The sequence below is a fragment of the Schistocerca cancellata genome, chromosome 9 (genome assembly GCF_023864275.1).
Source record: "Schistocerca cancellata isolate TAMUIC-IGC-003103 chromosome 9, iqSchCanc2.1, whole genome shotgun sequence".
NCBI classification, from domain to species: Eukaryota; Metazoa; Arthropoda; class Insecta; order Orthoptera; family Acrididae; genus Schistocerca; species Schistocerca cancellata.
The window spans coordinates 21526881-21554755 of NC_064634.1; the positions used below are offsets into that span (position 1 = coordinate 21526881).

Genomic DNA, 27875 nt, shown 5'->3' on the forward strand with positions numbered 1-27875 from the left:
TTGCTCATTCCATGGGAACAGTAGTCGTGTTGACCATCTGATGTGAACAGTCATTTGTTTCAGAATAAAAGCTAGCCTTTGTGGTAATTGAGTAGGCTAACTCCATTCCAGAGTTCATACAAAACTGTCCAGCTGCCTCAGTGTGAAGGAGTAACAAACATACAAACTTGATGAAGAAAGAAAATCAACAATTTCTAGTTCAGTGCAGCACAAATTTTATAGGAGACGAGGTACTGGCAGAAGTAAAGCTGTGAGGACGGGGCGTGAGTCGTGCTTGGGTAGCTCAGATGGCAGAGCACTTGGTCGCGAAAGGCAAAGGTCCTGAGTTAGAGTCCCGGTCCGGCACACAGTTTTAATCTGTCAGGAAGTTTCAAATTTTATAATATTTGTATGTACAACGATGTCATCTGCCCTCGTGTGTGCCTTTTACCACTGGATACACTCACATATCATAATCAAATGCAGCTCACTAAAATCTTACCATGTGCTACATGTAAAGGCATGGCCTCTCTCTGCTTTACAACATTTAAATAACACCATCATTGTAAATCTTCAAGCATCTCGGAAGCTATAAGATACATGTGATGCCCAGCTGCTAAAACACAGTAGGCTTGTTTGGACTAAACACTGTGAGGATTGTGTAAGCATTGTATTCATTATGTTAAATCGTATTATGTAGGACATATTAAACAATACAAGCCTTTTCACAAATACCATACAGTTCAAAAACCAAAGAGTAAATAGCTTTTTCTAAGAGTAAGTACTGTTCCACATTTTGTGTTATATTATTCATATCATTAAATATCTTGTAATACAAACTTTTAAAAGTAGCATGTTTGTTAGTTCAGAGAGTAAGAAAGTTCCATTCCAGATTTCTTCCAAATCTATCCAGCCGTGACTTCAGCATGAAGGAGTAACATACATTCTCTCTCTCTCTCTCTCTCTCTCTCTCTCTCTCTCTCTGTGTGTGTGTGTGTGTGTGTGTGTGTGTGTGTGTGTGTGTGTGTGTGTGTGTGTGTGTGTGTGTGTGTTCATGCTGTTTATGCACCATACATATCTGGATCAGAGAAAATAACTACATAGCTCTATGTTATATTATACTCTCATCATTCCAACTAATTTTCATTGTTTTATATATGTATAATATATATAAGACTAAAAACAGCCGACCAGTTGCAATGGATAAAGTAATCTTTACCTAGGTTTCGACAGATTTAAATCTGTCTTCTTCAGAAGGCGGCAGTATTACATTAATATGGAATGAAGTATCATCGTCGTTTTTACAAATATCTGCATAGATCCATTAGTCCAAATTAAAATATAGCCCTGAAAATAGGGTTTGTGAGCTCTGCAACATCCATGTACTAATTTTTATTTACATGACAAATCCTATTTTCAGGGCTATATTTTAATTTGGACTAATGGATCTATGCAGATATTTGTAAAAACGACGATGATACATCATTCCATATTAATGTAATACTGCCGCCTTCTGAAGAAGACAGATTTAAATCTGTCGAAACCTAGGTAAAGATTACTTTATCCATTGCAACTGGTCGGCTGTTTTTAGTCTTATTACGTGGAACCGTTCTGTTGCGCAGCTATGTTTAAAATACTGTAATATATATAATTTTGTGACAGGCATTGGCAAGAGAACAAAAATCCATGATAAGCAGTTCAGTAAAACAACTGCATGGGTTGCGGAGAATTGTGATGGAACTCTCAACCCATTGCCAAGACACTTGTGATGGGGCTAAACCATCAGAAATTGTTCAAGCAAAGGTAAGTAGATTTATAGACTTGACAAGTAGTCTTATTATCGTAGATCCCCGTTCTCTTTCTGAAGAAAATTAATCGCTTTGCCATGGTAATATTAACTTTGCCCTAAAGTTTATGGTAAAGTTGCAAGTAACGATACAGCAATGCTGTTCATTGCTTGGGGCTTTGTGATGTGAATGTTGACCATGTCTTGGAGCAATCTCACATTAGATTTTCTGTTAGTTTTGCATCATTCTGTAAAAGGTTTTTAATCATTGTTACATTATCAAAGTATATTTGTCAGACGGGTAGGTGCTGACAGCCCTCAATCACAATTAATAAAATAATCCAGGCTATTACACTGCGGACGAATGAATTTCACATTAAAACCCAACATTTTGTCCCCATCTGCGGAGAAGACATTCCCAAGGGGGATCATAGCTTCTTTGAGAGTCCAATTCACATCCTGGCTCACTACTGACCGTAACAAAATTCTATTTGTGTGTTATCTCTTGCAGTGGCCTGACGTCATTTGTGTAGTTGGCTGTTGTCAGTTGCCATTGTCAGCTGTTGCTATTGCCCCTTGGTGGAAAACTCGTTCATGTATTCAAAGCATCATGCCAATGTGGAGAGAATACGTAAATAGAACTTTGGTTGCTCAAAAAAGCTACGATCTGCTTTGAAAATGTCCTCCACAGGTGTGAACAAAACCTCAGGTTACAATGTGAAATCCATTCGACCACAACGTAATAGCCCAATGTTCTTTATTAATTATGACAGATCTGGCTGTGAAAGTTTACACTTTACAGCCCTTAGATCTCTGCTAAATGCATGACTTATTTGTTCCAGTCTCGTGTGGTGGATTTGCTGGCAACTGTGCAGATGTGCATGGAGCAGTTTCGCATTGCTGTCAAGTCTTGCCCATCTACATCGTCTCCTCAGGTGCCCCAAGTGTGGTTATCTACAAAGAATCACATGCCTGCTTTGGTGTCGGCATCATTTGGTGATGCCGAATGGCGAGATTGTGATGCTCTCATTTGTGACATTGTTTTAACGACTGGAAAGCTGAAAGCCTCTCTTGATATCCCTCTTATAAAGCTGAAATCAGTTGTGGAAGCGTACAGTGGTTTACAGACAATTATGCAAAAACTCAAGAAATTGCAGTTAAAATTTGAAGAGGACGATACAAACTTTTCACAGAATCCGTTGGCAGAATGCCTTAGGTGGTTATCCACACATGTACATCAGGAATTGGAAAGTTTCCACCAGTCTAGTTTATTTGCAACAGTAAATTCATCATCATACAAAAGTGGTTCACAAGTGTTAGGAAGTGAATCAAAAACAGATGATTTCATGTCTGATGTGTTAAGTCAAGTTCCAAAAGTTCATCTATCACCTGATCTTCTGCGAGACCCTACTTTTAGGCCCAAAATGAAAGAAACCCTTGTGAAAATAATGCTGGTTGTTCAGAAACTATATAAAAGGAATGACAAAATATCAGTAGGTGCAGGAAACGATGATGTCTGCAATGTGATGGAGGGGGGAACTGACATGGAAGAAACACAGAGTATTGATAAGGAAAACAACATGATGAAGAATGCTGTGAATGGCGTAAGTTCCACTCCATCTGTGGATACTTTTGAACATGAAAGCCATCATGAGCTTCAAAAGGATCACTTTAAGGAGAAGATACTTGGTGGATTAAAAACTGACATTAATTATTTGAATCTGAGTGTTATCTTTGACACTGTTTCAGATATTAAAAACATGTTAATTAGTGTATTAGAAGTAGGAAAAGAAACAGAAACATCTGTGTATTACAAAAGGTAAGAATCTAAAATAATAAGAACCAGTATTAACGCTTGGGTAGAATAATTAGAGTAATGGAATACACCTATATTACTATTGTTAATCCTGGATATGTTCATAAAGTAGACATTACGTAGCGTACCCTAATTGAAACTGTTTCAGAAAAAAAGTACTAATGATATTATTCCTTTCTATCATGTGCACTATTTCATGAAGACGTAAAATTATGTGAAGTACCTTGGCACTTACACATTTGCAACTGAGTGGCACAATGGATTACGTGTACCGTGAATCGTTGTCAGTGTAATTCTATTACTAAAACAGTTTTGTACGACCTTTTTGTCAGTAAACAGAACATATTACGAGGGCATGCTGGAAACTAATGCCTCAGAATTTTTTATTCTGTTATCAATATTGGTTGAGGCATTACATGTCACGCACATTACTCGGTTGACTTTCCCACTTTGCTGATGCAAGTTATGACACACTGCTGGTAGAAGGCTCCAAATTGTAGCATGTAAGAATGGCTGTGTGTAATGTAACTATGTCAAAGGGTGCTGTAATTGAGTTGTGAACTGCAGAAAGTATGCCTCCAATTGAAGTCCACAGAGAAATGAAAGCTGTGTACAGTGAATGTAGTTTCGACATCAGTAATGTGAGACGTTGGGTTGTTTGTGCTTGTAATGGAGAAACCTCTGTGTGTATGTGTATGTGTGTGTGTGTGTGTGTGTGTGTGTGTGTGTGTGTGTGTGTGTGACAGAACTCAGAGCAGATGACTGCACAGAGCAGCTGATGAGACTTATTGGAATTGGGTTGATGAACTCACCAGAGAACTCGCCAAAAACTCTGCTGTCTGCTAAGTTTGGAGTATCATGAGAGCATGTACAGGCCGTCATTGCAGAACTGCTGTAAAGAGAACTCAGTGCACGAATGCTTGTTCCTGACATGAAACAGAGGAGTCTGAACATCTGTTAACAATTTCTTTTGCATTTTTAGTGTTAGATTGGTGGGTTCCTTGACAACATTGTGACAGGTGATGACAGCTAGGTTCCCATTTTGACTCAGAAAACAAGAGAGCACGAGTAGAGTTCTGCCACGAAGGATCATGGACCCAAAAAAGTTCAAGACAATCCCGTCATTAGAGAAAGTCATGCTCACAGTGTTCTGGGGTGTTTGCGATGTGGTGCATTTGGAATTCATGCCCAAAGACACCACCACAAAATCTGCACGGTACTATGACACCCTCAGAAAACTAAAAGCACAAATTCAAAGAGTTCCTCCATACGGAGAGGATCCTGCCCTTGACCGTGATGTTTCCATGCCTTACACAAACGCTGTGGCATCTGCAATAGTGTGATGCCGTGCATTCACTGTCATCAATCATCCTCCGTGCTGTCTCAACTTGGCTCCATCAGATTTTCATCCATTTCCCAAACTTAATCCACTTCAATTTGATAGTGATCGATTGTTTTAAGCAGAGATGAGCCTGTGGCTCTGCCAACAAAGTCAAACATTCTACAATGACAGTATCGACAAACTGTTCTCTCGTTGGGAGAAATGTGTTTGTCACCAGCATGACAGTGTAGAGAAATATGTAGAAGTAACAAATAAAAATGTAAGTGTGTTCTATTTAAAAAGCTTTAAAAGTTTGTACATAAAAAATTTGGAGGCATTACTTTTCAGCATGCCCTCGTATCATCATATAGTTTTGTGCAATCAGTATGTTGTGTCCAAATTAAATACTGATGCTGAATTTTAGGACATAGGACATTAGAAAACGAAAAATATTGAAATAAACAATCTTCTTTACATGTTAATTTTCAAATCTGATGTCATACATGCAACAACAGTTGCTTAACTGAGTGGCTTAAGGTAGTGTTTTTGTAAACAAAAGCCTCTACCTGGATCAGAACAACAAACTGATTGACAGTTAGTTGTCTGCAGGAGAGCTGTGCCATCTAATCTCACCATTGTCATCTCTCTCTGTTATTTTAAGTGCCAGTTACAACAGTCGTTTGTGGAATGTGCCAGCAGGTGGCAACATAACTGTTGTGATCAATTTTGAGTTTTATTTCTCTGCACCATTTATTTATTTTATGCAACAAATTGCTGGAAGTTGCAATAGGAGTGAAAGTGCACAGTAAAGTGATATTCCTGTTACTATCCTTTAAAACAAGCTTGGTATGGCATATTAGCATGAAGCATGTGAAAGTGTTCAAATCACTTTGTGTTTTTCTGATCCTGTTCTAGGCTGGATAATTACTTGATCAAGAGAAGTCAGCAAGTCATTCTTTTTGGATGTTGGCATTAGTAATGTGTGATGCCACTTATTATTCACTAAGTTACATCACAGTTATAGATGAGATTTGTTTTGGGGGATGGGGTGCGATGTGTGTGGGGGGGGGGGGGGGGGGGGGGATTGGAGGGGGTAATATCATATCTCAGAAACAGACAAATATTTGGGATTCTTCTTTGCATGTACTTGACATTGTTGTATCTGTTTGTCCCTGATACTATGAATCTTGATTTGACCCAGGAAAGTTCATTCAGTATTTTTTCTTCATCCATGAATTGTGTGTACACATTTTGATGAGATTTTTGAATGACACTTAAATTTTACTTCTAGTATGAGTGACTGAGACGTGACAACAAATAATAAAATTTAAAAGTAACCTCCAAAAGCATGTCCTACTTCGTAATCCAGCTACCCATTAAAATAAAAAAAATCTTGTCTTCCGTATTAGATGTAGTAGCATCTCTGAGGGTGATTTTGTAAAGGATTGTGGCTGACTCTAGTGCAGAGATAGATAACTCTGGAGTTAAATTGATGAAATGCAACAATATGCAATGATGTCAGTGAAATCTGTTCAAAACTGCTGCATTAATAGGAGGAAATGTCAGTGATACTGACACTTCGGATGGGGACAGAAGGCTTGCTCAGATAACGTGATGATGTTGTCATCTTGTGGTAAGTAGGAGACTTGGGTTTGAATTCCATGAAGACATAAAGTTTTGTCTGTTGTAGCACATTCATTACATTGCATTTTTAGCATTTTTGAACAGATTGCACTGATACTGTGTTGTTTCATTGATTTCACCCAGATTAATTGCATGCCCTTCATTCCGAGTCAGTTGGTATAAATTCTATGGGATGGTAATCAGTGACCTTCAGCAAGATCCATTTTCCCAGCACACTGTTCCATGTAGCTTCTGAGAGAATTTCCAGTGTTGGTATACAAAAGTAGCAGAAGGAAAGATAAGTGGCAGTGAAAATTTGGAAACAAAAGTCCCAATGAAAATCTAATGACATGTGCATGTGCTGTTGTGTCTCTATCATAATTTTCATAGTATCAAGTAACCCAGTAGGCCACATTCAGAAATATTTTACTGTCTCCTTCAACAGTCTTCCATTTAGCCAAATCATCTCCAGCCCAATTCCTCCACATTTATCCCACCATATTACATACAGAGGTATTAGAAACAGAATATTTATGTTAAAGCATTTGACAGTATTGCAATAAGGAGGAGGAGAGTAAAAATGAACATGAGCTTTTGTATCTGTGGGCAGAATGATTCAGTAAAAGAGCTTCTATGGAAGAAAATCAAATTGTAGAAAATAATAGGCAGTATAAAAATGTACCGTATTTACTCGAGTCTAAGCCGCACTTTTTTTCCGGTTTTTGTAATCCAAAAAACCGCCTGCGGCTTAGAATCGAGTGCAAAGCAAGCGGAAGTTCAGAAAAATGTTGGTAGGTGCCGCCACAACTAACTTCTGCTGTCGAATATATGTAGCGCTACACAGGCATGCCTTGTAGGCACAAAGATAAATACGGGTGCCAAAACCTCTGTGTCAGTAAATAAATTAAAAAAAAGGTGAAAGACGAGCTTTTTTTCTCCGCCCCGAGTTTCGACCACTGCATTTTCATACATTATCCAACGAAGCAAATACAAATTCCGTATTGTTCATCTTCGAATGTAGCACAATTTAAATGTACTACTAAAATCCGACTGGCAAGACTGTTTGGGATGTTTGTCAATATGGCCAACTCTACGTTCTGAATTTTTTCCTACCTGTGAGAATAGATGGTTGCTAATAGGAACCTGATGAAATGTGAATCACATGCAGTATTCTCTTCACCATAAGAATAATACGAATATAAACATTTTGCCATGTATTCTTTCGTGTTTGCTGCTATCTCATTTAAATCCTGCCTGCCTAATAAACTACGAAACTTGAGTGAGACAATAGCAAACGCGGAAGAATATACGTATCGTGTCATGTTTATATTCGTATTATTCTTATGCCTAATAGTGATACAGTCAGAAATGAAGCATGGCAACTGACTAGATTTTTAAATCTAAGATGACTCTAATTTCTGTGCAGAATTTGATGTACTAAAGAAGCGGGAACAAAGATTTTCAAACGGAGAAAAATTTTCGCGTAACTCTCGTTCAGAACGTGTTGTATCATACGCAGTCTATTATTTGGTTCTTGTTGATCATTATCAAAGAAAGCAGCAGTGTAAGTAACAACAAATAGCAGTCTCTTGCCATTGTTTCGCTAATGAGACGATTCCTCTCTTTTTTTTTTTTAATTGTAAGCGGCGGTAGCGTGCACAAAAGCAAGCCATGCCGCGAGCGGCGAGAGGCCGTAAACACGCACTATCAGAATGTGACAAACAATGCATGACACTGTACAGTAATGCATTTTCAGCTTAGAGTGACTGACGTAAACACCGATAATAAAGAAAACGGCACTTATCAGATCAAAGCAAAATAAGCAATCGATTCAAACCAGACGAAGCACGTGAAAAAGGAAGGGCACCCGTGTAAATACGGATGGAGAGCCTGACGCATAGCAATGACTACCTGGTAAAGCTTAACTGCTAAGCTTACGACTCGAACCAAACTACTGTAGCTGTATCGTCATTCATTCGACCTAAATTGTGTCTCATATTACAATGGACCAACTTTGTTTCGATTTGGAGGTGCGGCCTAAAACTTTTCTCTCCCCTTGAATTTCGAGTCTCAAATTTCAGGTGCGGCTTAGATTCGGGAATTTTTTTTTTTTTTTCCTTTATTTCGAGTCTCATTTTTCAGGTGCGGCTTAGATTCGAGTAAATACGGTAGGACATTTGTTGACTGAATTATTGCATAATTCTTAGGCACATATTAATTATCTATCTTCAGTTTGTGGGTATTTATTGTGTTAGTGATTCTGTGTTTTATCCCCATGCTCCACAGGCTGATTCAGATGCTGCTGCCATTCCTGCACCAGCTGGCACTCCTTGCAGAACTTACTGTATTTCAACAAATTCAAGCATTTCATGTATCGTGCCAGTTACTCAATAAACTGTTGCCTTTGTTCCAGCATCTTGCACAAAAGGTGATTTTATTTCTCTCTCTTGCATAAGTGTAATAGTTGCATAATCGTATATGAAGCTTTTGTGCTGTAACCAGTACACTAAATTAATAATTTAACATAAGAAGTGGTAATTCTCAGTATGTATGACAGAACACATTACAAAAACAGGAATTGCAGGATATAACAAGGCAAGGAAAGGAAATCACTCATTTGTAGTTGATTGCTGTGTGATGCATCCAATCAGCTATTGATGAAAGGTTGCCTTTCTTTCGTTTTAATTTAAAATAGAACACCGTACTGCTAACTTTTGGAACAACTGGTTCCTTTTTCAGAGAGAAAAAAAGGGATTGAGTGGAGAGCTTGGAAAAGGATGGAAAGGGGGTAGGAAAATAAAGACATCCCCCTCTGTTTCTTACTCAGTCCTTCCCATTATCTCTGATAAGAAGATCTACTGTCTGTGATGTTCTGGGCTGTCGATTTGGAGGTAACGAATGGGTTGGATAGTATGGGTCAGCCAGTGAGTGGCTGTGTGTAGAGGACATCTTTATACTGGAAAATATGATTTACTTGCATTGTGTAGATGGCCCTTCCTTTACAGTCTGATTTTGCCACACAGTGATATTTCTGATAGTGATAGAAGCATGACACTTTTGCATTTTATTGTTAAAATGTTGAAATAGTTATTAATGGATTCCTCTCAAATATGGAATCTCAGTTCTGGTGATAGGCAGTTTGATGTCTGATGTATTGCTTGTCAGATTGTTAAGCCAACAAATGTGAATACAAAATCAGATTGTGATTTTTTTGGTGTGTGTGTGTGTGTGTGTGTGTGTGTGTGTGTGTGTGTGTGTGTGTGTCTAGTCACAGTTGTGGTTTCAGAGTGGTCTTTATATCATTGTCTATAAAAATGAGCTGCTCCTCTATCTTAACTTCCCGTCATTGCTCACAACTGGTGTTACCTACACGTAGTTTGAGGTAAGAGTGCAGATGGCCCCTCATAAATTTTTTTCACTCAGATGTCAGTATTTTTTTGTTATGGGAAAATATGTGACGGCCACTAATTTTTTATTTTTTACTTTTTTTAAGGTTTATTCGAATCATACAGTTTAACCCATTGAGTGAAAAGTCAGGTTAACAGCAGCAAAGGTAGTAGAATGACACTCACGAAGGAGGATGATGGCATCTTATATAGTAACATTGTTATTCAAATGATGAAAAAGAAACTATGTAGGGAAAATCCACCAGAACTTCTCTCCCTCTCTCCCTCCCCTCCAAAAGCATTTTAAATATTAATTGCACAAAAAAATCATTGTCCACATTTTAGATACTAGTTTTATAGTTCCACATTCTGACAACCTTATTTTATATAAGGACTTGGAAAATAGAAGAAATGTCTTAGAATGTTGTGTATAACTGTTGTCTACAGATTAACACTGCTCAAAATACATTCAGTGGTTTGATGACAGAGTAATCCCAAACAATTAAACTAATATTATCTTTGTATCATAAATACATTGTCTTACAGTCACAGAAATTGGCCGTATGATATCACACTTCTTCCAGTACAACTTATCGCATGACTAATGGAAATAAGAAGAAGTGGCAACATGTATTCATATTTTGTATTGACTGGAATGGTGCCATGAACGCAGGTTTGACCACTACCAAATACAAATCAAACTAAATACCTATCCGATAAAAAATTATTTAAATTTCTTCTGATTATACCCTGATGTGCCAATACATTATGACCACCTGCTTAATAGTTTGTTTGTCCATCTTTGAAATGAAATACATGACTTACTCTGCATATCACGGATCACCGACAGTTTGTTGGTAGGTCTGTGGAGGTATGTGGCATTAGATGTGTATGCGCAGATCATGTAATTTGCATAAATAATGGGCCGCTCATATTCATATGTGGTGCTTGAGCCTGATAGCGACCTGGACGTGCTCCATAGGATTTACATCAGACGAATTTGGTCGCCCTGATGACGTGAGTTCACTATAATGCTCCTCAAACCACTGTAGCATGGTTTTAGCTTGCAGGTAGTATGCAGCTGTCAGCATCAAGTCTTTGATTACTACCACAGGTCTGATGCAAGTACAGGAAAATGTCTCCCACAGCACAATACTGCTCCCACCAGCCTGCACCGTGTGCCGCACGTTTCGAGCTGCCGATGACTGCGTTTGCGGAGACGACCACCGACCTAGTATAACAAAAATGTGATTCACCCAAAGAGTTGACATGTTTCTATTGATCGACAGTCAAATCCTGATAGTCCTGTGCCTACTGAAATCTTAGTTGTTGATGTCTTCGGGTCAACACGTGAACACTGAGTACTAGTCTGCTGCGGAGCTCTATGTTCGACGATGTACGATGAATGATGTGCTCTGAAACACTTGTGCATGCACCAGCATTGTGCTCTTTTGTCAAGGGTGCCACGGATCAGCATATGTCCTATTTTACAGAGCAGACAAGCCTCTGAACCCCACATTCTGTGGAGAGTGTTGAGACCCAACCATTTAGTGCCTAGTGGTAGTTTCACGGCCTCTCCACCTCTTTCTGTAGATGCTCACGACAGAAGCATGTGAACATTTGACCAACTTCGCCATTTTCGAGACACTCATTCACAGGCATTACGTAATAATAACCTGTCCTGTGACAGAGTCGCTTATCTCAGTGGATTTCCCCATTTGCAGCACATATCATTGCTAGGGTAATCCCCATTCACCTCTGCTGCGCTTACATACTTTTGTTACTGCATCGTGTGCCTACGACGTCACCGTGCGGCATGCCACCTTGGGGTGGTTTGAACGTGGTGGCTGTAATTTTCAAACTACATTTAACTATGTGTAATTAAATTGATCACATTATTATTTTATTTCTTTTTTTCTCCAGGGCTTTGGCATACCTCCTGATCTAATGCCAGATGATGAAGGTGAGGATTCGGGACCTGCTAAAGGAGGTATGGGGCTAGGTGATGGCGAAGGTGAGACAGATGTTTCGGAGCGAATTGAGAGTGAAGATCAGTTGGAAGATGCCCGCCCTAAGGGGCAGGAGCCAGAAACAGATGATGAAAAGGAGTGCAAGGTGCGTTGTGTATATCATATTCTATTGATTAAATCTGCTTAAAGGAAGTGTAAGTAGTTCATTTGTTGCCTGTTCTTGGGACCATAAGAGCTCACCAAATAAAACATTGGTCGCTCCTGGAGAAATTATGGCAAGCATCATTTAACACCATGTAATTTTACCCCTGAACTCTATAACTGCCTGGATTCAGTTAGGAAGTGAGTCCACATCGTGGGGATGCTGATGTCAGCATTTTCCCCACTGTTCCAGTGTGTCCCACAGATTTTCTACGGGGTTCAAGTCAGGTGATTTTGCCGGACAATCGAGATGTAATTGGATGGGGGACTGTTCAGAAAACCATTCACATATTCTTCCGGCACAATGAACTTCATTGTTGTTCTCTTTATGTGTCTGTGTGCGCAATGGCCTCTTGTAAGATGACTGACTCCAAATGTTTGTCACATGCAGCTCCCGTCACAATGTTTTCTCACTAACAGGTGTGGATGGACCTTCATTCACTGCCTGCAGAAACTACTGTCAGGTTTGGAAACAATTCTGATTCACACGTGAAACAATTCTGATTCAGATGTGAAACACATCTCCGGTCCCTCTCAGTCAGGATTTTTTTCTGAACACAGTTCTGATGACACGTTTCATGGCCATGTGCGATACACCATTGCTTTAGACAGGTTGAACAGTCTGCTGCAAAGCACCAATGCAGCAACTTCACACACCATATGGCCAAGGGCATGACCAAACACAATTCCCCTTTGTGCCACTCTGTCAAGTCCTTACATTTACCTACAGTAACGCACAATACCTGCTTGAAACATAAATGTTTCACTGATCATACCACCACATGCTCACATAGAGACTGTGTGTGCACAGCTGAGCACGTGACTCGATTGCTGTGCCCCTGTAAAAGCTGAGTTATTTGTCTGTGGGTGTGCACTGGGCTGACTAGTTTTCTTGTTCAGTGAGCTTATGATGATGAGCTGAACATAAATGTTGTGCTTCTGACATACAGGTGAAAGTAGCTGATATGAACTGCAAAATATCTGAAGAAATTGTCATTATTTTTATGTTTTTACAATTCTTTAGAGACTTGTCTAGAATATAGTATAGTCCCGGTCGTTCTTGCAGCAGAGTGGGACATTGTCAGTTATCTACATTTCTTAATACAAAGATGCCAATCATTTCTATGTTCCATTTTGTTCCTATTGCCTGCTCTATTCCCATTTAAATTTCATCCGTCAATCAGCCTCTTAAAGTCAAATGCTGAGGGGGTTTCTGGGAAGCAAGCAGCTGATTTCCTTCCCCAGCCTCTTTCAAATATGAGCTTCTGCTCCGTCTCTAATGGCCTCCCTGCCAATGAGGTTATAAATCCTAATCTTCCTTCCTTCAATACAATGTTCTCTAATATTTCATCATCACTTTCAGAAAATGTCAGTAGTACTTGGGTTTTGAACCAGATCTCTGTTTATGCTGGGGATCATCATTATTCGGTACTGAATTTTTCTTTAATGAGGGCCAACCTGCTACAGAATTATTAATTGTCGAGAGCTATAATAAAAAGAGCAAGATCATGAATGCCATATTTTCAAATAGAGTAAGTATCATGCTACAAAGCACTATTAGCTGCAACCTCCAGTTACATCTTATACATGTTCAGAGTGTAAAGATGCCACAGTAGTATACACTCCCATACGGCAAGACACTTTATTTTATGTCAGATACATTGTTCAGGAACTTTGGTCTGTATGGCTGTAAATGGGGAGAGGGGGGAGGGGGGGGACAGTGGTTACCATGCTTACTCCTTATTTTGGACATTTGGGTTTATGATAGGATGGCACATGACATACCTTTCACACAAAAAATGTTGTGCACGTTCAGGAAGAGTGGTAGAAATTTTCTTGAGTCATTGTTCAGAATTTATATGATAATTTCTGCCATAAGATTATATACCATCCAACCATAGAGTGGCCTTAAAATCCTCAGTTTTTTTAATAGTCGGTGAAGTTACTCATGTTTTGCCCATTTGCAGATGATGTATCTGTCACTGTGACCAAAAGTAAGTATTCTTGGTATTAGTTTTGTTATTGAATAATTATTCTGAGCACCCCCCCGCCTCCCTTCCTCTCCCCCCCCCCCCCCCCCCCACCCTCATGTCCTTTCTGTTTTGTGTAGAATTTAAAGTCTAATAATGTTTCATAACTAAATTATTTTATACAGGAGGAATCGAAAGGAATAGAAACATCAGAGGATTTTGGTGGGAAAGCACAAGATATTGATAAAAGTGGAGATGATGAGAATGAATCAGAAGGTAATAGTGAAGAAGATTTGGATGCTGAAATGGATGACACTACAGGTGCAGAAGAGAAACTCGATAAACAGGTATAAAATTCTAGTTTTAACTATCATTTCGTTGAACATTGGAATTACGATTTTATTATATCTTTTAGATTACTGCTTCTCTTCACGTAAAAAATTGAAAACAGTTGCTTGGCACACTATTTTGATACTGGTATTAAGAAGCTTCTTCCAAAATTCAATAGCAGAACTACCACTACATTTTAGTCCTTTTAATCTCCATCATTTTTTTTTTAATTCCAGTAGCTCCAACTGTTAAATACTTTATAATAGCCAGTAAGACTGGAGAGCCATTTGCCACAAAGTCAGTGGCAAAAGATTTTCTAGGAATTAAAATTAATAAAGTGCATTCAGATAATAGGTTGGAATATCAGCAATGTAGGAAAAGATAGATTGCTACTTACCATAAAGATCACACATTAAGTTGCAGATAGGCACAATTAAAAGACACTTACACAAAGCTTTCAGCCACAGACTTCATCTGAAAAGGAAAGAGAAACACTCACCTTTCATTTACACAAGTGAGCACACCTCATGAGCACATCACAGCAGGGAAGGAGAAGGGACAGCAGGGTATGGCGTGGGGGGGGGGGGGGGGGGAGCACTGTCTGATGGGACTAGTCTGCTAAAAGATGCAGTGTCTGGCCGAAAGCTTTTTGTTAAGTGTCTATTAATTGTACCTGTTTGCTACTATGAAATTTCCTGCCAACTTTACCTTCTTAAAATTTTTCATTTTCAAAGTTTGGTTTATTTGCAAATCAGCATCTTCATTGATATTAGTAAACTGTTACCTAATATTGGTCTAATAATCCAGAATTGTTTCATAATAAATAAATAATAATAAAACTGACAAAAATTTTTGTGGTTTTCACATCATAAATTAAACATTTATAAAGAAATTATATCGGTGATTTTCCTTCTCATTTGTATCCACAACAAAGTTGCAGATAAAATTTCTGAGATACCATTGCCCATGAGCTCCATACAATGTTTAGGGCACGATATTTTATTACACGACATAACTGTGCCACAGTCAGTAATAGAAACATTTTATCGATGAACCGACGGGTTGAGGGTATTTGGTCACATCTCCTGTACCACTGATTTTAACACTGTGACTATCTTACTGCCATTCAGATAAGACTCTGAAATTGACAAAAGTATCAGTAAATGTATGTTCCTTAACTGCTTCCAGTGAATTTCCAATTGATTCTTTGTAACAAACATACACTCCTGGAAATGGAAAAAAGAACACATTGACACCGGTGTGTCAGACCCACCATACTTGCTCCGGACACTGCGAGAGGGCTGTACAAGCAATGATCACACGCACGGCACAGTGGACACACCAGGAACCGCGGTGTTGGCCGTCGCAAGGGCGCTAGCTGCGCAACATTTGTGCACCGCCGCAGTCAGTGTCAGCCAGTTTGCCGTGGCATACGGAGCTCCATCGCAGTCTTTAACACTGGTAGCATGCCGCGACAGCGTGGACGTGAACCGTATGTGCAGTTGACGGACTTTGAGCGAGGGCGTATAGTGGGCATGCGGGAGGCCGTGTGGACGTACCGCCGAATTGCTCAGCACGTGGGGCGTGAGGTCTCCACAGTACATCGATGTTGTCGCCAGTGATCGGCGGAAGGTGCACGTGCCCGTCGACCTGGGACCGGACCGCAGCGACGCACGGATGCACGCCAAGACCGTAGGATCCTACGCAGTGCCGTAGGGGACCGCACCGCCACTTCCCAGCAAATTAGGGACACTGTTGCTCCTGGGGTATCGGCGAGGACCATTCGCAACCATCTCCATGAAGCTGGGCTACGGTCCCGCACACCGTTAGGCCGTCTTCCGCTCACGCCCCAACATCGTGCAGCCCGCCTCCAGTGGTGTCGCGACAGGCGTGAATGGAGGGACGAATGGAGACGTGTCGTCTTCAGCGATGAGAGTCGCTTCTGCCTTGGTGCCAATGATGGTCGTATGCGTGTTTGGCGCCGTGCAGGTGAGCGCCACAATCAGGACTGCATACGACCGAGGCACACAGGGCCAACACCCGGCATCATGGTGTGGGGAGCGATCTCCTACACTGGCCGTACACCACTGGTGATCGTCGAGGGGACACTGAATAGTGCACGGTACATCCAAACCGTCATCGAACCCATCGTTCTACCATTCCTAGACCGGCAAGGGAACTTGCTGTTCCAACAGGATAATGCACATCCGCATGTATCCCGTGCCACCCAACGTGCTCTAGAAGGTGTAAGTCAACTACCCTGGCCAGCAAGATCTCCGGATCTGTCCCCCATTGAGCATGTTTGGGACTGGATGAAGCGTCGTCTCACGCAGTCTGCACGTCCAGCACGAACGCTGGTCCAACTGAGGCGCCAGGTGGAAATGGCATGGCAAGCCGTTCCACAGGACTACATCCAGCATCTCTACGATCGTCTCCATGGGAGAATAGCAGCCTGCATTGCTGCGAAAGGTGGATATACACTGTACTAGTGCCGACATTGTGCATGCTCTGTTGCCTGTGTCTATGTGCCTGTGGTTCTGTCAGTGTGATCATGTGATGTATCTGACCCCAGGAATGTGTCAATAAAGTTTCCCCTTCCTGGGACAATGAATTCACGGTGTTCTTATTTCAATTTCCAGGAGTGTAGATAAAAGGGAGATCATGTGGTAATAATTCAGAAGTAGAAGAGTCAGTCACACTGAATCACTCACTCTAGTTTCCATGCAAACAATATTTTTTATTTATACATTGACATGTCCATTTTTTTTTTTCAACAAAGATCTCTTTCTGCTTGTTATCAGCTCTCTAACAATGCAAGATTGATACTAAAAAGCCACTCATTCCTAAGCTGAAATTACAAGATTAACGTCTGAAAATCGGAATATCAGAAAAAGTCAAAATAAAACTTTAATTGTAACTGTGATTTCATGCTAACTCTCCACAATTGAAGCATAATTCTGCTGCCAAATTTTTTTGTCATTGGGAATGGAAAACTACTGTTACTGATTGCTTCCACACTTCGTTCTACAGGATGTTAATGCTCGTCTTCCAACATCCGCAGTGGACCACAAAGCACACCCAGATTCCACAGGTTCAAAGTAGTTGCGAAAATTACAAGGGAAATGTCATAAGTAATGCACCTCTTTTTTTTTACGTACATTTTTATTTTTTTCTCTTCAATATCTGTTAACACTCCTCTCAACCTCCCTGCTTCTCTGTGACTGAATCCCAATGTGTCAGAAGCTCTATTATTCCATCCAGGACTCATATCCGAGCTGTAGGGAGGATGTGGTAACAATTCCAATTTGTATTCACAAAGCTTTTGAGCTACAACATTGCCAGTATGAAGGCAAGAATTGCTGTGGAGACGAGTGGCCCAGTCTCAAGCAACTGAGGTCAGGTTTTGTGCTCTTCTCTGCACAGATTTTGCGTGAAGTTATGGTAGTAATACACTGGCGTGACAACGTGTTCCACACAGGACTCGATCTGTCTTGATGATTCCTTGGTGGCCATTAGTAAAAATCTTCATTTGCTTGACTGCATCGAAATGCGATGGGGAGTTCCCTTGTTAAACAGGAGATTACTTACTCTATGGCTCTATGGAACACATTATAGAATCCACATTTAAAAAAATAGATGACAAAAAAAAAATGTTTTCTTCAAGAGTCCACTCTAATGAATGATGTTTATTTTAGGTACTTGTAGAATTTTTTCCCTCCTCGCAACTCAAAATCTTCACAGCAGCATCACACTATATCTTTTCCTTGCATGGTTCACTGCCAAGACCTCGTTCTTAAATGAGTAAAATAGCACCAAATGGGAGCACAAGACAAAGTTCAAATATTATTTGTGTTATGTGTGTCGACAGAAGTGCCGACACAGTGTTATTATGAAGGGGCCGAATAGGGCACGCGTCAACTCACGCCGTCCTGCGTTAAGTCTGAAACAGGATACTTCATAAATGCTATAAAGAAAAGAACGGAGCTTCTCGTATACTCAACTTTATTCTCCTGTGTGGTACATCTCCATGGTGAATACAAGTAAGACTCTCTCCAGATATGGTTAACTGCGCCTTGCTAGGTCGTAGCTATGGACTTAGCTGAAGGCTATTCTAACTGTCTCTCGGCAAATGAGAGGAAGGCTTCGTACGTCTAGTCGCTAGCAATGTCGTCCGTACAACTGGGGCGAGTGCTAGTCCGTCTTTCTAGACCTGCCATGTGGTGGCGCTAGGTCTGCAAGTACTGATGGCGGCGACACGCGGGACCGACATGTACTAATGGACCGCGGCCGATTTAAGCTACCACCTAGCAAGTGTGGTGTCTGGCGGTGACACCACAATTTGCATAGTGAGACCATAATTCACAGACAGAAGCCTCTAGTGTTAAGCTATCAGAGTTCCTCTTCAGATATCAGATGTGTCATTAGCTGCTTCTTCCTCCTTTTTCTTCACTTCACGGATTAGTCTGTAGGTTTATTCTGTTAGGATTTTCAAAACAAGCAACATATTCAGTTCCGCACATCTAGGGGTACTATGTCAGTGATAAGTGTAACATGTGGCCACGAAATAATAAATAGGGTGGAAACTTGAGAATTCTTAGGTGCCCATATTGATGAGAATTTAAACCAGAAAAAACCCATTTTGAAACTCTTAAAATAATTTAGTTCGGCCAGATTTCCTCTTAGAATCATTGCACGTCTTGAGGAGAGACAAAACAATAAGTGGACATATTTTGAATACTTTCAGGCAATGGCATCATATGGAATATTGTAAATTATTTTTAAGAAAGGAATTTTTCATTGTATATAAAAATGCTGTAAGAATAATACCATGGAATCCATATTTTACATTTCCATGCGGTCCAGACTTAAATGCAAAATTGAGGAAAATGTTAAAAACCTCCTAAATATGAGCAAAAACACATTTAATTTACATATAGGATTAGAAATCATAATCCTCTCCAATACTTCGTATAAAATCTAAGTGAGGGAAATGAAATGTGCAATACAGTGTTTATGCAATAACTTGTGGTAATGAATTTCATCAGCTTTTAAAAAATCACAGTTAAAAACTTAGAATTGGTATTTGGGTACAAGATAATGAGCTGTTTTGTGACATGCTATGATAATCAAGCTATTTTCTGACATGCCATGACTACAAATTATACGTTCGAAACACGTTTTTGAGAGATCGTTCTTTGTGGTCACCCAGAAAAAAACAAAACTTGATGAACAAGTTGAATTAAACCAATAACATCACAACAGCTAAGCGGTTAAACCATAAGCATAAATGCGGACATTTGCTTAATGACATACTTTGTCACCATCGCTGTTATTGTTTAATGCTTTTCTTATGCGCTGAAATTCATATTCTCGCCGCCGTTAAAGTGTTATTTTAGACTTGATGAGAGAAACAGAGACATGAAGAAATGAATTTACTTCCCCAACTGACGTTACAAGCTTATTAGAAGGCAGCTCAGTGAATTTCTGTACACTGTAAAATGTATATTTGAAAGTAAGCTGAGGCGCTATAGTTTCACTTCGTACCCAGGCGCTATAGTTTCACTTTGTACCCCGTATCACTGCTGCCAATCTTTACGATCTACAGTGTGTGTGGTGTAAAGTATATATACAATTAGTGTATGTAGTTGTTGCAAATCTATCATGTCAGATTTGAACATGAAAGTCTTGAAAATGTGATATCGCAAAATCCTTGATCTATTTCCGTGTGACATCTCTGTCATAGCACTTCATCTGCATGAAAAGTATAGCTTCAGCACTTCACAAAATGTTTTCACGTCTACCTGCACTCCCATCACTGAAGGGCCATTACCCCTCTCCACACATCTAATAGGTGAGCTCATTGGACATGTTTTAGTATGGTGTGGTGGCTGTGCTGGCTGTTGGGTGACTTAACAAGTCACCAGCCAATAAGAGTTCAGTAGCAGGAAATGGGTGATGTTTTCTCGATTATGACCGATCAGATTCTTTGAGACTCGGTGTTTGAATTTGAAGGTTGACGATTGATATTGTTGCTGAATACAGTACTTCAGAAATATATGCAAAAAGATGAGACTGAATTATAAGTGGTACAAGGAAAGATGGTGTCTGGGCCCCTTCATCATGTATTAGCTCAGTTCAGAACGCTTTGCCTCAACTGTCTTGTTTTTCCATTACCGCTGCAACGTAGCAGTAGTTTTATCGTAATTGCGTGGTGAAGCTAAATGTTGCAAGTTGTGTTGGCAACACCGACCGTGGATTACATCAGTTCCTCTCTCACACCTCCTCTCCCCACAGTGGCCTAAAATATCCTCTTAATGTTGCCACCACCAGTGGAGCGAACCATCTGTTGTTTGAGCCACTTTTAACTTGTTCGTCAGCCATAGTGGCCGATCGGTTCTAGGTGCTTCAGTCCGGCAGCGCACGACTGCTACGCTCGCAGGTTCAAGTCATCCTCGGGCGTGGATGCGTGTGATGTCCTGAGGTTAGTTAGGTTTAAGTATTTCTAAGTTCTAGGGGACTTATGACTTCAGATCTTAAGTCCCATAGTGCTCAGAGCCATTTAAACCATAACTTGTTCAGTCACATCAAATGTCAATAGGAAGAAAACGGGACGAAGTCAGGCAAGACGTCGAGCAAGAACTTAGAATCGAGGTAAACCTTATTAGGAAGAAATGCAATATCAGGGAATTTTTAGCATTGATCTTACAGGTTTTTCACAGGGGCTACGAATTTATGATGTAGAATTGCGGAAAACGTAAAATTGGGGAATGTACAATCGAGGTTCCACAGTATGTGGTGCTCACACAAGATCAAATTGTAGACTTCTCTTAAAGGAGTTGGGCATTCTGACTACTGCTTCACGTATATTTATTCCCTCATGAAGTGTGTTGTAAGTAATCCACTACAGTTCAAATGGAATAGTGATTTACGTAATTACAATACCAGAAGGAAAAGCGACATTCATTATTCCATGTTAAGGTTGTCTGTTGGAAGGAGTGCACAATACTGCAACAAAAATTTTTCATCACTTACCCAGTGATGTAAAATGTCTGACAGACAGCAAAGTAAAATCTGAAAACAAACTGAAAAAGTTTCTCCTTGATAACTCCTTCTAGAAGAATTTTTATTACTGTAATTCGTAAAAGGTGATGGCTAACACACATAATCTATATTTCTTTTTTTTTCTTTTTGGCAGGGAGGGGAGACCACTACAACAACAACTTTAAAATATTTTGAATCTAACCATACCTACAAATCAATTTGCGATGTGAACATAAAATAATTTGTTCCACATCATTACGATCTGTCATGCAATATGATGTATGGAATTTGGATCTATCTAATTATATTGTCTGTCCATGTATGAGACCACTGTCTCTCTACTGGTCATCCTGTCATGGTTGATTACAGTCATATCACAGAAAAATGCTGAGTCTTGGTTAACCAGCATCTACAACCAGTTGTCTGTAGTCTCCTTTTAAGAATCCAACAACTATTTACTTTTTTTGACACCTTTCCCCATCCTGTTACAATGAGACTCCCCACTTGGTCACTGCGGATGTTACACTATGTAATCAAAAGTATCCGGATACCTGGCTGAAAATGACTTAAAAGTTTGTGGCACCCTCCATTGGTAATGCTGGAATTCAATATGGTGTTAGCCCACCCTTAGCCTTGATGACAGCTTCCTCTCTTGCAGGCATACATTCAATCAGGTGCTGGAAGATTTCTTGGAGAATGGCAACCCATTCGTCATGGAGTGCTGCACTGAGGAGAGGTATTGATGTCGGTCGGTGAGGCATAGCATGAAGTCGGCATTCCAAAACAACCCAAAGGTGTTCAGTAGGATTCAGCTCAGGATTCTGTGCAGGCCAGTCCATTACAGGGATATTATTGTCTTGTAACCACTCCGCCACAGGCTGTGCATTATGAACAGATACTTGATCGTGTTGAAAGATGCAATCACCATCCCCGAAGTGCTCTTCAACAGTGAGAAGTAAGAAGGTGCTTTAAACATCAATGTAGGCCTGTGCTGTGATAGTGCAGTGCTAAACAACAAGGGGTGCAAGCCCGCTCCACGAAAAACACAACCACACCATAACACCACCTCCTCCGAATTTTACTGTTGGCACTAAACATATTGGCAGATGACGTTCACCGGGCATTCACCATACCTACACCCTGCCATTGGATCGACACATTGTGTACCATGATTTGTCACTCCACATAACGTTTTTCCACTGTTCAGTCGTCCAAAGTTCACGCTCCTTAGACCAAGTGAGGCGTCATTTGGCATTTACTGGCATGATATGTTACTTATGAGCAGCCGCTCGACCATGAAATCCATGTTTTCTCACCTCCAGCCTGTCATAGTACTTGCAGTGGATCCTGATGCAGTTTGGAATTCCTGTGTGATGATCTGGAGAGATGTCTGCCTATTACACATTACAACCCTCTTCAACTATTGACAGCCTCTGTCAGTCAACAGACAAGGTCAGCCTGTATGCTTTTGTGCTGTATATGTCCCTTCATGTTTCCACTTCACTACCACATCAGAAACAGTGTACCTGGGGATGTTTAGGAGTGTGGAAATCTCATGTACAGATGCATGACACAAGTAACACCCAATCACCTGACTCTGTTCGAAGTCCATGAGTTCAGCAGAGAACCCCATTCTGCTCTCTCACGATGTCTAATCACTATTGAGGTCACTGAATTGGGTGCCTGGCCGTACAATGCACCTAATATGAAAAATGTATGTTTTTGGGTGTGTCTGGATACTTTTGATCACATAGTGTACTTCCCTATACACTAAAAACCTATTACCACGGCTCCAGGTATCTGCAGGTATATTCATGGATATCTGGAATAATAATTATTTTTTGGATCAAAGCAAGAATGAATGCATTTATTCATAGCGTGTATCTGTGGACAGTGTCGGTATTAAGTTGCAATTTTCACTTACATGCAGTATGTGTAGTCGATATACAAAATAGTGTGAAGCAGTGCTACACATTGTTTTGGAAGGGTAGCTGAAAACCTTCAGATATTCTTGGATGTCTGCAGCACCCATTTTCAGTAGAAATTTGCTTTCTTTCCTTATCTTCGACCTACAGTCACTTTACACATGTCTGTTCACTTTACATTATTGAGCCCTTATGTTTCATGCAATCTGAGAAACATGTTCCCCAAGTCAACCCTGACCATAGAAATAGATACCTGAAATGTACAAGGTGTGATTTTTATGATATCCTTAACTATTGCCTTTTGCAGTGACCTCCTTTAGCAATGAAAGAAATGGCATGGACTGAATTTTGTGCAAAATGAAACAAAATGACTGTACTATACTGTGAGAAACCAAACTGAAATTAGTTATTTTGCGCAAAAAAATTTGTTATTTTTGATGAAAAAGAGAGAACTCAAAAGGCATAGCCACATAACGTGGAAAAGGTGTACACTCATAAAAGACACAAATGTGGGACTTTATGTTTGGTGAAGCATAAGTGTGATGCTGTGGCATTGTGCTCAGGGTTTTTGTTGTGAACCAGAACGGATCTCTCAGATATTTGCGAATCACACAGGTGCGACTCATCACCTCAGACAACTGCCTCATCTTGCACCCAACGTTCAGACAGTATTATTTTTTCCCTGAACAGTATGTTAAGCACTAACATTGCCATTTTATTGTAAGTGCATTTATACATGGAATATTTCAATATAATAACAGGACATTATTGTATTTGAGATGGAAGAATTGCATAATATCAATTTGAAACAGTGGTAAATCTGCAATGGGATAACAATATGAAAGGAATAGAGTGCTGCTCACCACTTAGAGGAGGCATCGAGCAGCAGAATGGCACATTTAAAATGGTTTCAGCCCAGCAGTCTACGTAAAGTAGCGCTCAAAAGTATTTTGACAACATAAAATTCGTTATTTTCTTTTAAAATAAGATGCTACCAGACAGTATCTTGAGTATAGTTGAGAGCAGTATAACGGTGACTATTCGAAGGTGTCAGATTGTGACTTGTTTGTTTACACTCTGTGCTGCTGGTTGAATGCAACTTTCAGTGAGCTCAAAAGTATATTGACACACAGTTTTCTCCATGAATTCGTGGATGTTACTTGCTTCTTAGTTCTGATTGCTAGTGATATTTACTTACAGTGATTGTTTAAATATACCGAAATGTAAGGAATATTCCAGTGACACTTTTGGAAGGTTGCTGTCAACAGTTGTTACCTAAAGTATAAAATGCATATTTGAACCATCAGCTGTTTTTCCTTTAAACACAGACACCTACCGGTTTTGGTCTTGGACCATCATCACTTAAAATAAAAACAGCTGATGGTTCAAATATGCATTTTATACGTATTCTAGTGACTTTAGAAACATCTTGATAAATGCACTGAAGCAAGGACTGAAACAAACCGAAGTTTTTCGTATTTTTAAAGTGTGTTGTCAGCTTGTTAGTACATAGAACAAATTATATAATAAACGGAAGACTGTCAAAAATAAGCCTCACAGTGGACGTCCAAAAAAAATCTCCTAAAACAGATCATATCATAAAAAAGTTATCAACAAGCGATGTTTGCAAGTCAGCTGTAATGATACAAAGAGAATTAAAAGAAAAATATAACATCGACACTCACATTTTCACTGTCAGATGACACTTGAAACTCATTGGAGTACGTGGATGAAGACCGACGAAAAAGCCTTTAATGTCTACGAAAAGCAGGAAGTCCCGACTTGCAAATGGGCCCAGATCATGGTCAAGTTCAGACTGGTCTAAAATTCTGGAGAGTGACAAGAGCAAATTTAATTTAATGTCATCTGATGGTACCAAGTATATTCGACATCCTGTAAATAAAAGATATGTCTTTCGGTACCTAATTCCCATGGTCAAATATGGAGGTGTGATGATTTGGGGATGTTTTTCACACTCTGAAGTTGGACCAATAGTTCGAATTGAAGGTAATATGGATGGGTTCGTTTACGAAAAACTATGGAAGACTCAAATGCTACCATACGCTAAACACCACATGACAGCTGGATGCTATTTTCAACAAAATAATGATCACAAGCACAAGTTCAAGTGCATTAGTGATTCTTTTAAATGCAAAAAAATCAGGGTTTTGGAGTGACCAAGTCAAAGTCCAGATTTGAATCCTATAGAACATATGGGGGAGGAGTTGGATCACAGAATAAGAAAAAAAATTATTCAAGAAGCTCTCAAGAATGAGTGGGATAAAACTCCGATGGATCGATTCCAAAAGTTGGTAGACTCAGTGCCGGCATGCTGTGAGGCTGTCATAAAAGCCAAGGGATATTCCACTAAATATTTATTTGCTTATTATGGTAGATGATAATTATGTGTTAAAAAAAATATTTTTCAACAATGTCAAAATACTTTTACTCCACCATTGTCCACGTTAAAAAAATTGCACTCTATTGTGTTGCAAACAAGGGATACTTAGTCACTGCTCTATAGCACATTGAATATCCATCAATGAAATAAATTACTGATTTAAATGTGTAATATTTGTTTGTAATTAATCCAATTAATATGTTTGTCAAAATATTTTTGAGTGCTAATGTATAAATGTGCCTGCCTGTTGTTAAACGCTTCCTCTTAAGTGATGAGTAGCACTCTGTCCCATTCATATTGTTATAATAACAATCTCTACATTTGACTTTGTAGTTTGGTTTTAAAACTAGCAGTACAATATAAATGCTGTAACTATTATTGTTACTTTATGAAGGTGTGGGGTAGTGACTCAGAGGATGAGAAAGAAGAGGAAATGCCTGAAGATGATGCCAGAGGGGGAGAGAAGGATGGAGAACCAGAACTTGGAGCAGCCAATGGCAAAAGGAAACGTGATGAAGAGAGTGATGAAGAAGCTGGTAGTGGTGATGAAAAGCGCAAACAACAGCGTCCAGAAATTAATGAAATGGATGAACCTGAGCCAGATGATGATCAGATTGACCCATATCATGGTAAGTCATTAACTCTTATCAAATGGTTTCTAAGTTTTACTGTGCAAATTCCAAAATTAGATGTTAAAGGGAGTGTCATTAAACTCGAGACAAATTTAAATTTTTATTTCCTGCCACATTATGCTTCTAGCAGAGGACATTATTGGTGTTCTGCGCTGCCAAGTAAACGTGATAATCTTGAAATGGCCAAGCTGTTTAAACAAATTGTGGAATAGTGTAGGAGCTTGACTGTTCAAAGCTTTTGCACTGGGCACTAAATAACAGAAATAATTTGTGTGTTTAAATATCCGAAATTCAGATTCCAGCATACGGGCAATGAAGTGCCTCTTGGAAGGCCACACCCCCAGGACTTCTGACATGGTCAAAAGGTCTCAAGTGTTCATTTAAGAGAATCCAAGGCAATTATTGCAATAATTGGTATATGTGAACTGACAATGTATAGAATTGCCAAGCGAATCTTCAATAAAAAGCCTATACATTGAAGTTAAGACAGATGTTCACAAAGAATTCTACGGCAAATACAGTCAGTAGCAGGTGCATGCAGCTGTGTTTGTCGAAAAGCAATGCTGTGGGTGACTCGTATTCTTTTTAGGCAAGATGATTTTCAAGGTACGTGCAAAAACAACCAGAGAAATGACTTCTGGCTAGCACACGAATTAGAGTACACACTGTTGTTGCCAAAACAAAATAATTCCTCAATCTTCATGCGCTAAGAATTGTGTCTATAGGGTCATGTCATGACCTTTGACACCCCCCTCCCCCCAATTTGTTGTCATGCAGCTTTACAGTGAACACGGGTGCTACCAATCATATAATTAACAGGAATTTTCAACAAAAGAATATAATTTGTAAGAAGAGTAAGTAATGAGGGATTTGTAAATTTCCTTTTAAATTGGCAGCTATTCCCAGTTTCTTGATTTATGTTAGATGGGGTTAGCCAAATATTTTTGCACCAGAGAACACAACTTCACTCTGATATCTAGACAAAAAGGTGAACTCTAAATGATCATTTTCATGCCCTGTTTTGAGGTTGTTGAGAACTCATTTCATCTGAAACTGATTTTTATTATTGATGACAAAAAAAAAAGGAATTAAGAAATAAATGTACTGGGAAATAAGTTATCTACTTTACATAATTTTCTAGCCATTTGCTTCTGCTGAATACATACATCATTCACATTACATGTTCTGTTTCAGAAGGAAATTCCGCAGGGAGTAGAAATATTCAAAAGCACCAATACCATTGTCCTTAGAAACCAGTACAATAAGAGATACTTCTTGGACTGAAGTCCTGCCAACCTATCCTGTCGAAATTGGATGGAACGGTATGGGGTTGTGGAATGAGCACTTTGGCATTAGCCTTTGTGTACAGTGTGGCTGAATATTGTTCACCAGTCTGTATAAGAAGTGCACATGTAGCTAAAGTGGACATCCAAACTGAAAGAGGCAATGTGGATAATCTCTGGAACACTTAGGGCCATCAAACATGTCTGGTTT

The 27875-nt window shown here is 39.6% G+C and overlaps 1 protein-coding gene across 1 annotated transcript in view; it reads left to right on the forward strand.

Moving 5' to 3' along the window:
- LOC126100727 (midasin-like) overlaps window positions 1-27875 on the forward strand; it is a 426770-nt gene that overhangs the window by 116031 nt on the left and 282864 nt on the right. Inside the window, exons 20-25 of the mRNA XM_049911346.1 lie at window positions 1642-1782; window positions 2608-3584; window positions 8812-8953; window positions 11835-12026; window positions 14238-14399; window positions 26144-26378. Of these exons, the coding sequence (XP_049767303.1) occupies window positions 1642-1782; window positions 2608-3584; window positions 8812-8953; window positions 11835-12026; window positions 14238-14399; window positions 26144-26378 (1849 nt within the window). The remainder of the gene's footprint in view (window positions 1-1641; window positions 1783-2607; window positions 3585-8811; window positions 8954-11834; window positions 12027-14237; window positions 14400-26143; window positions 26379-27875) is intronic.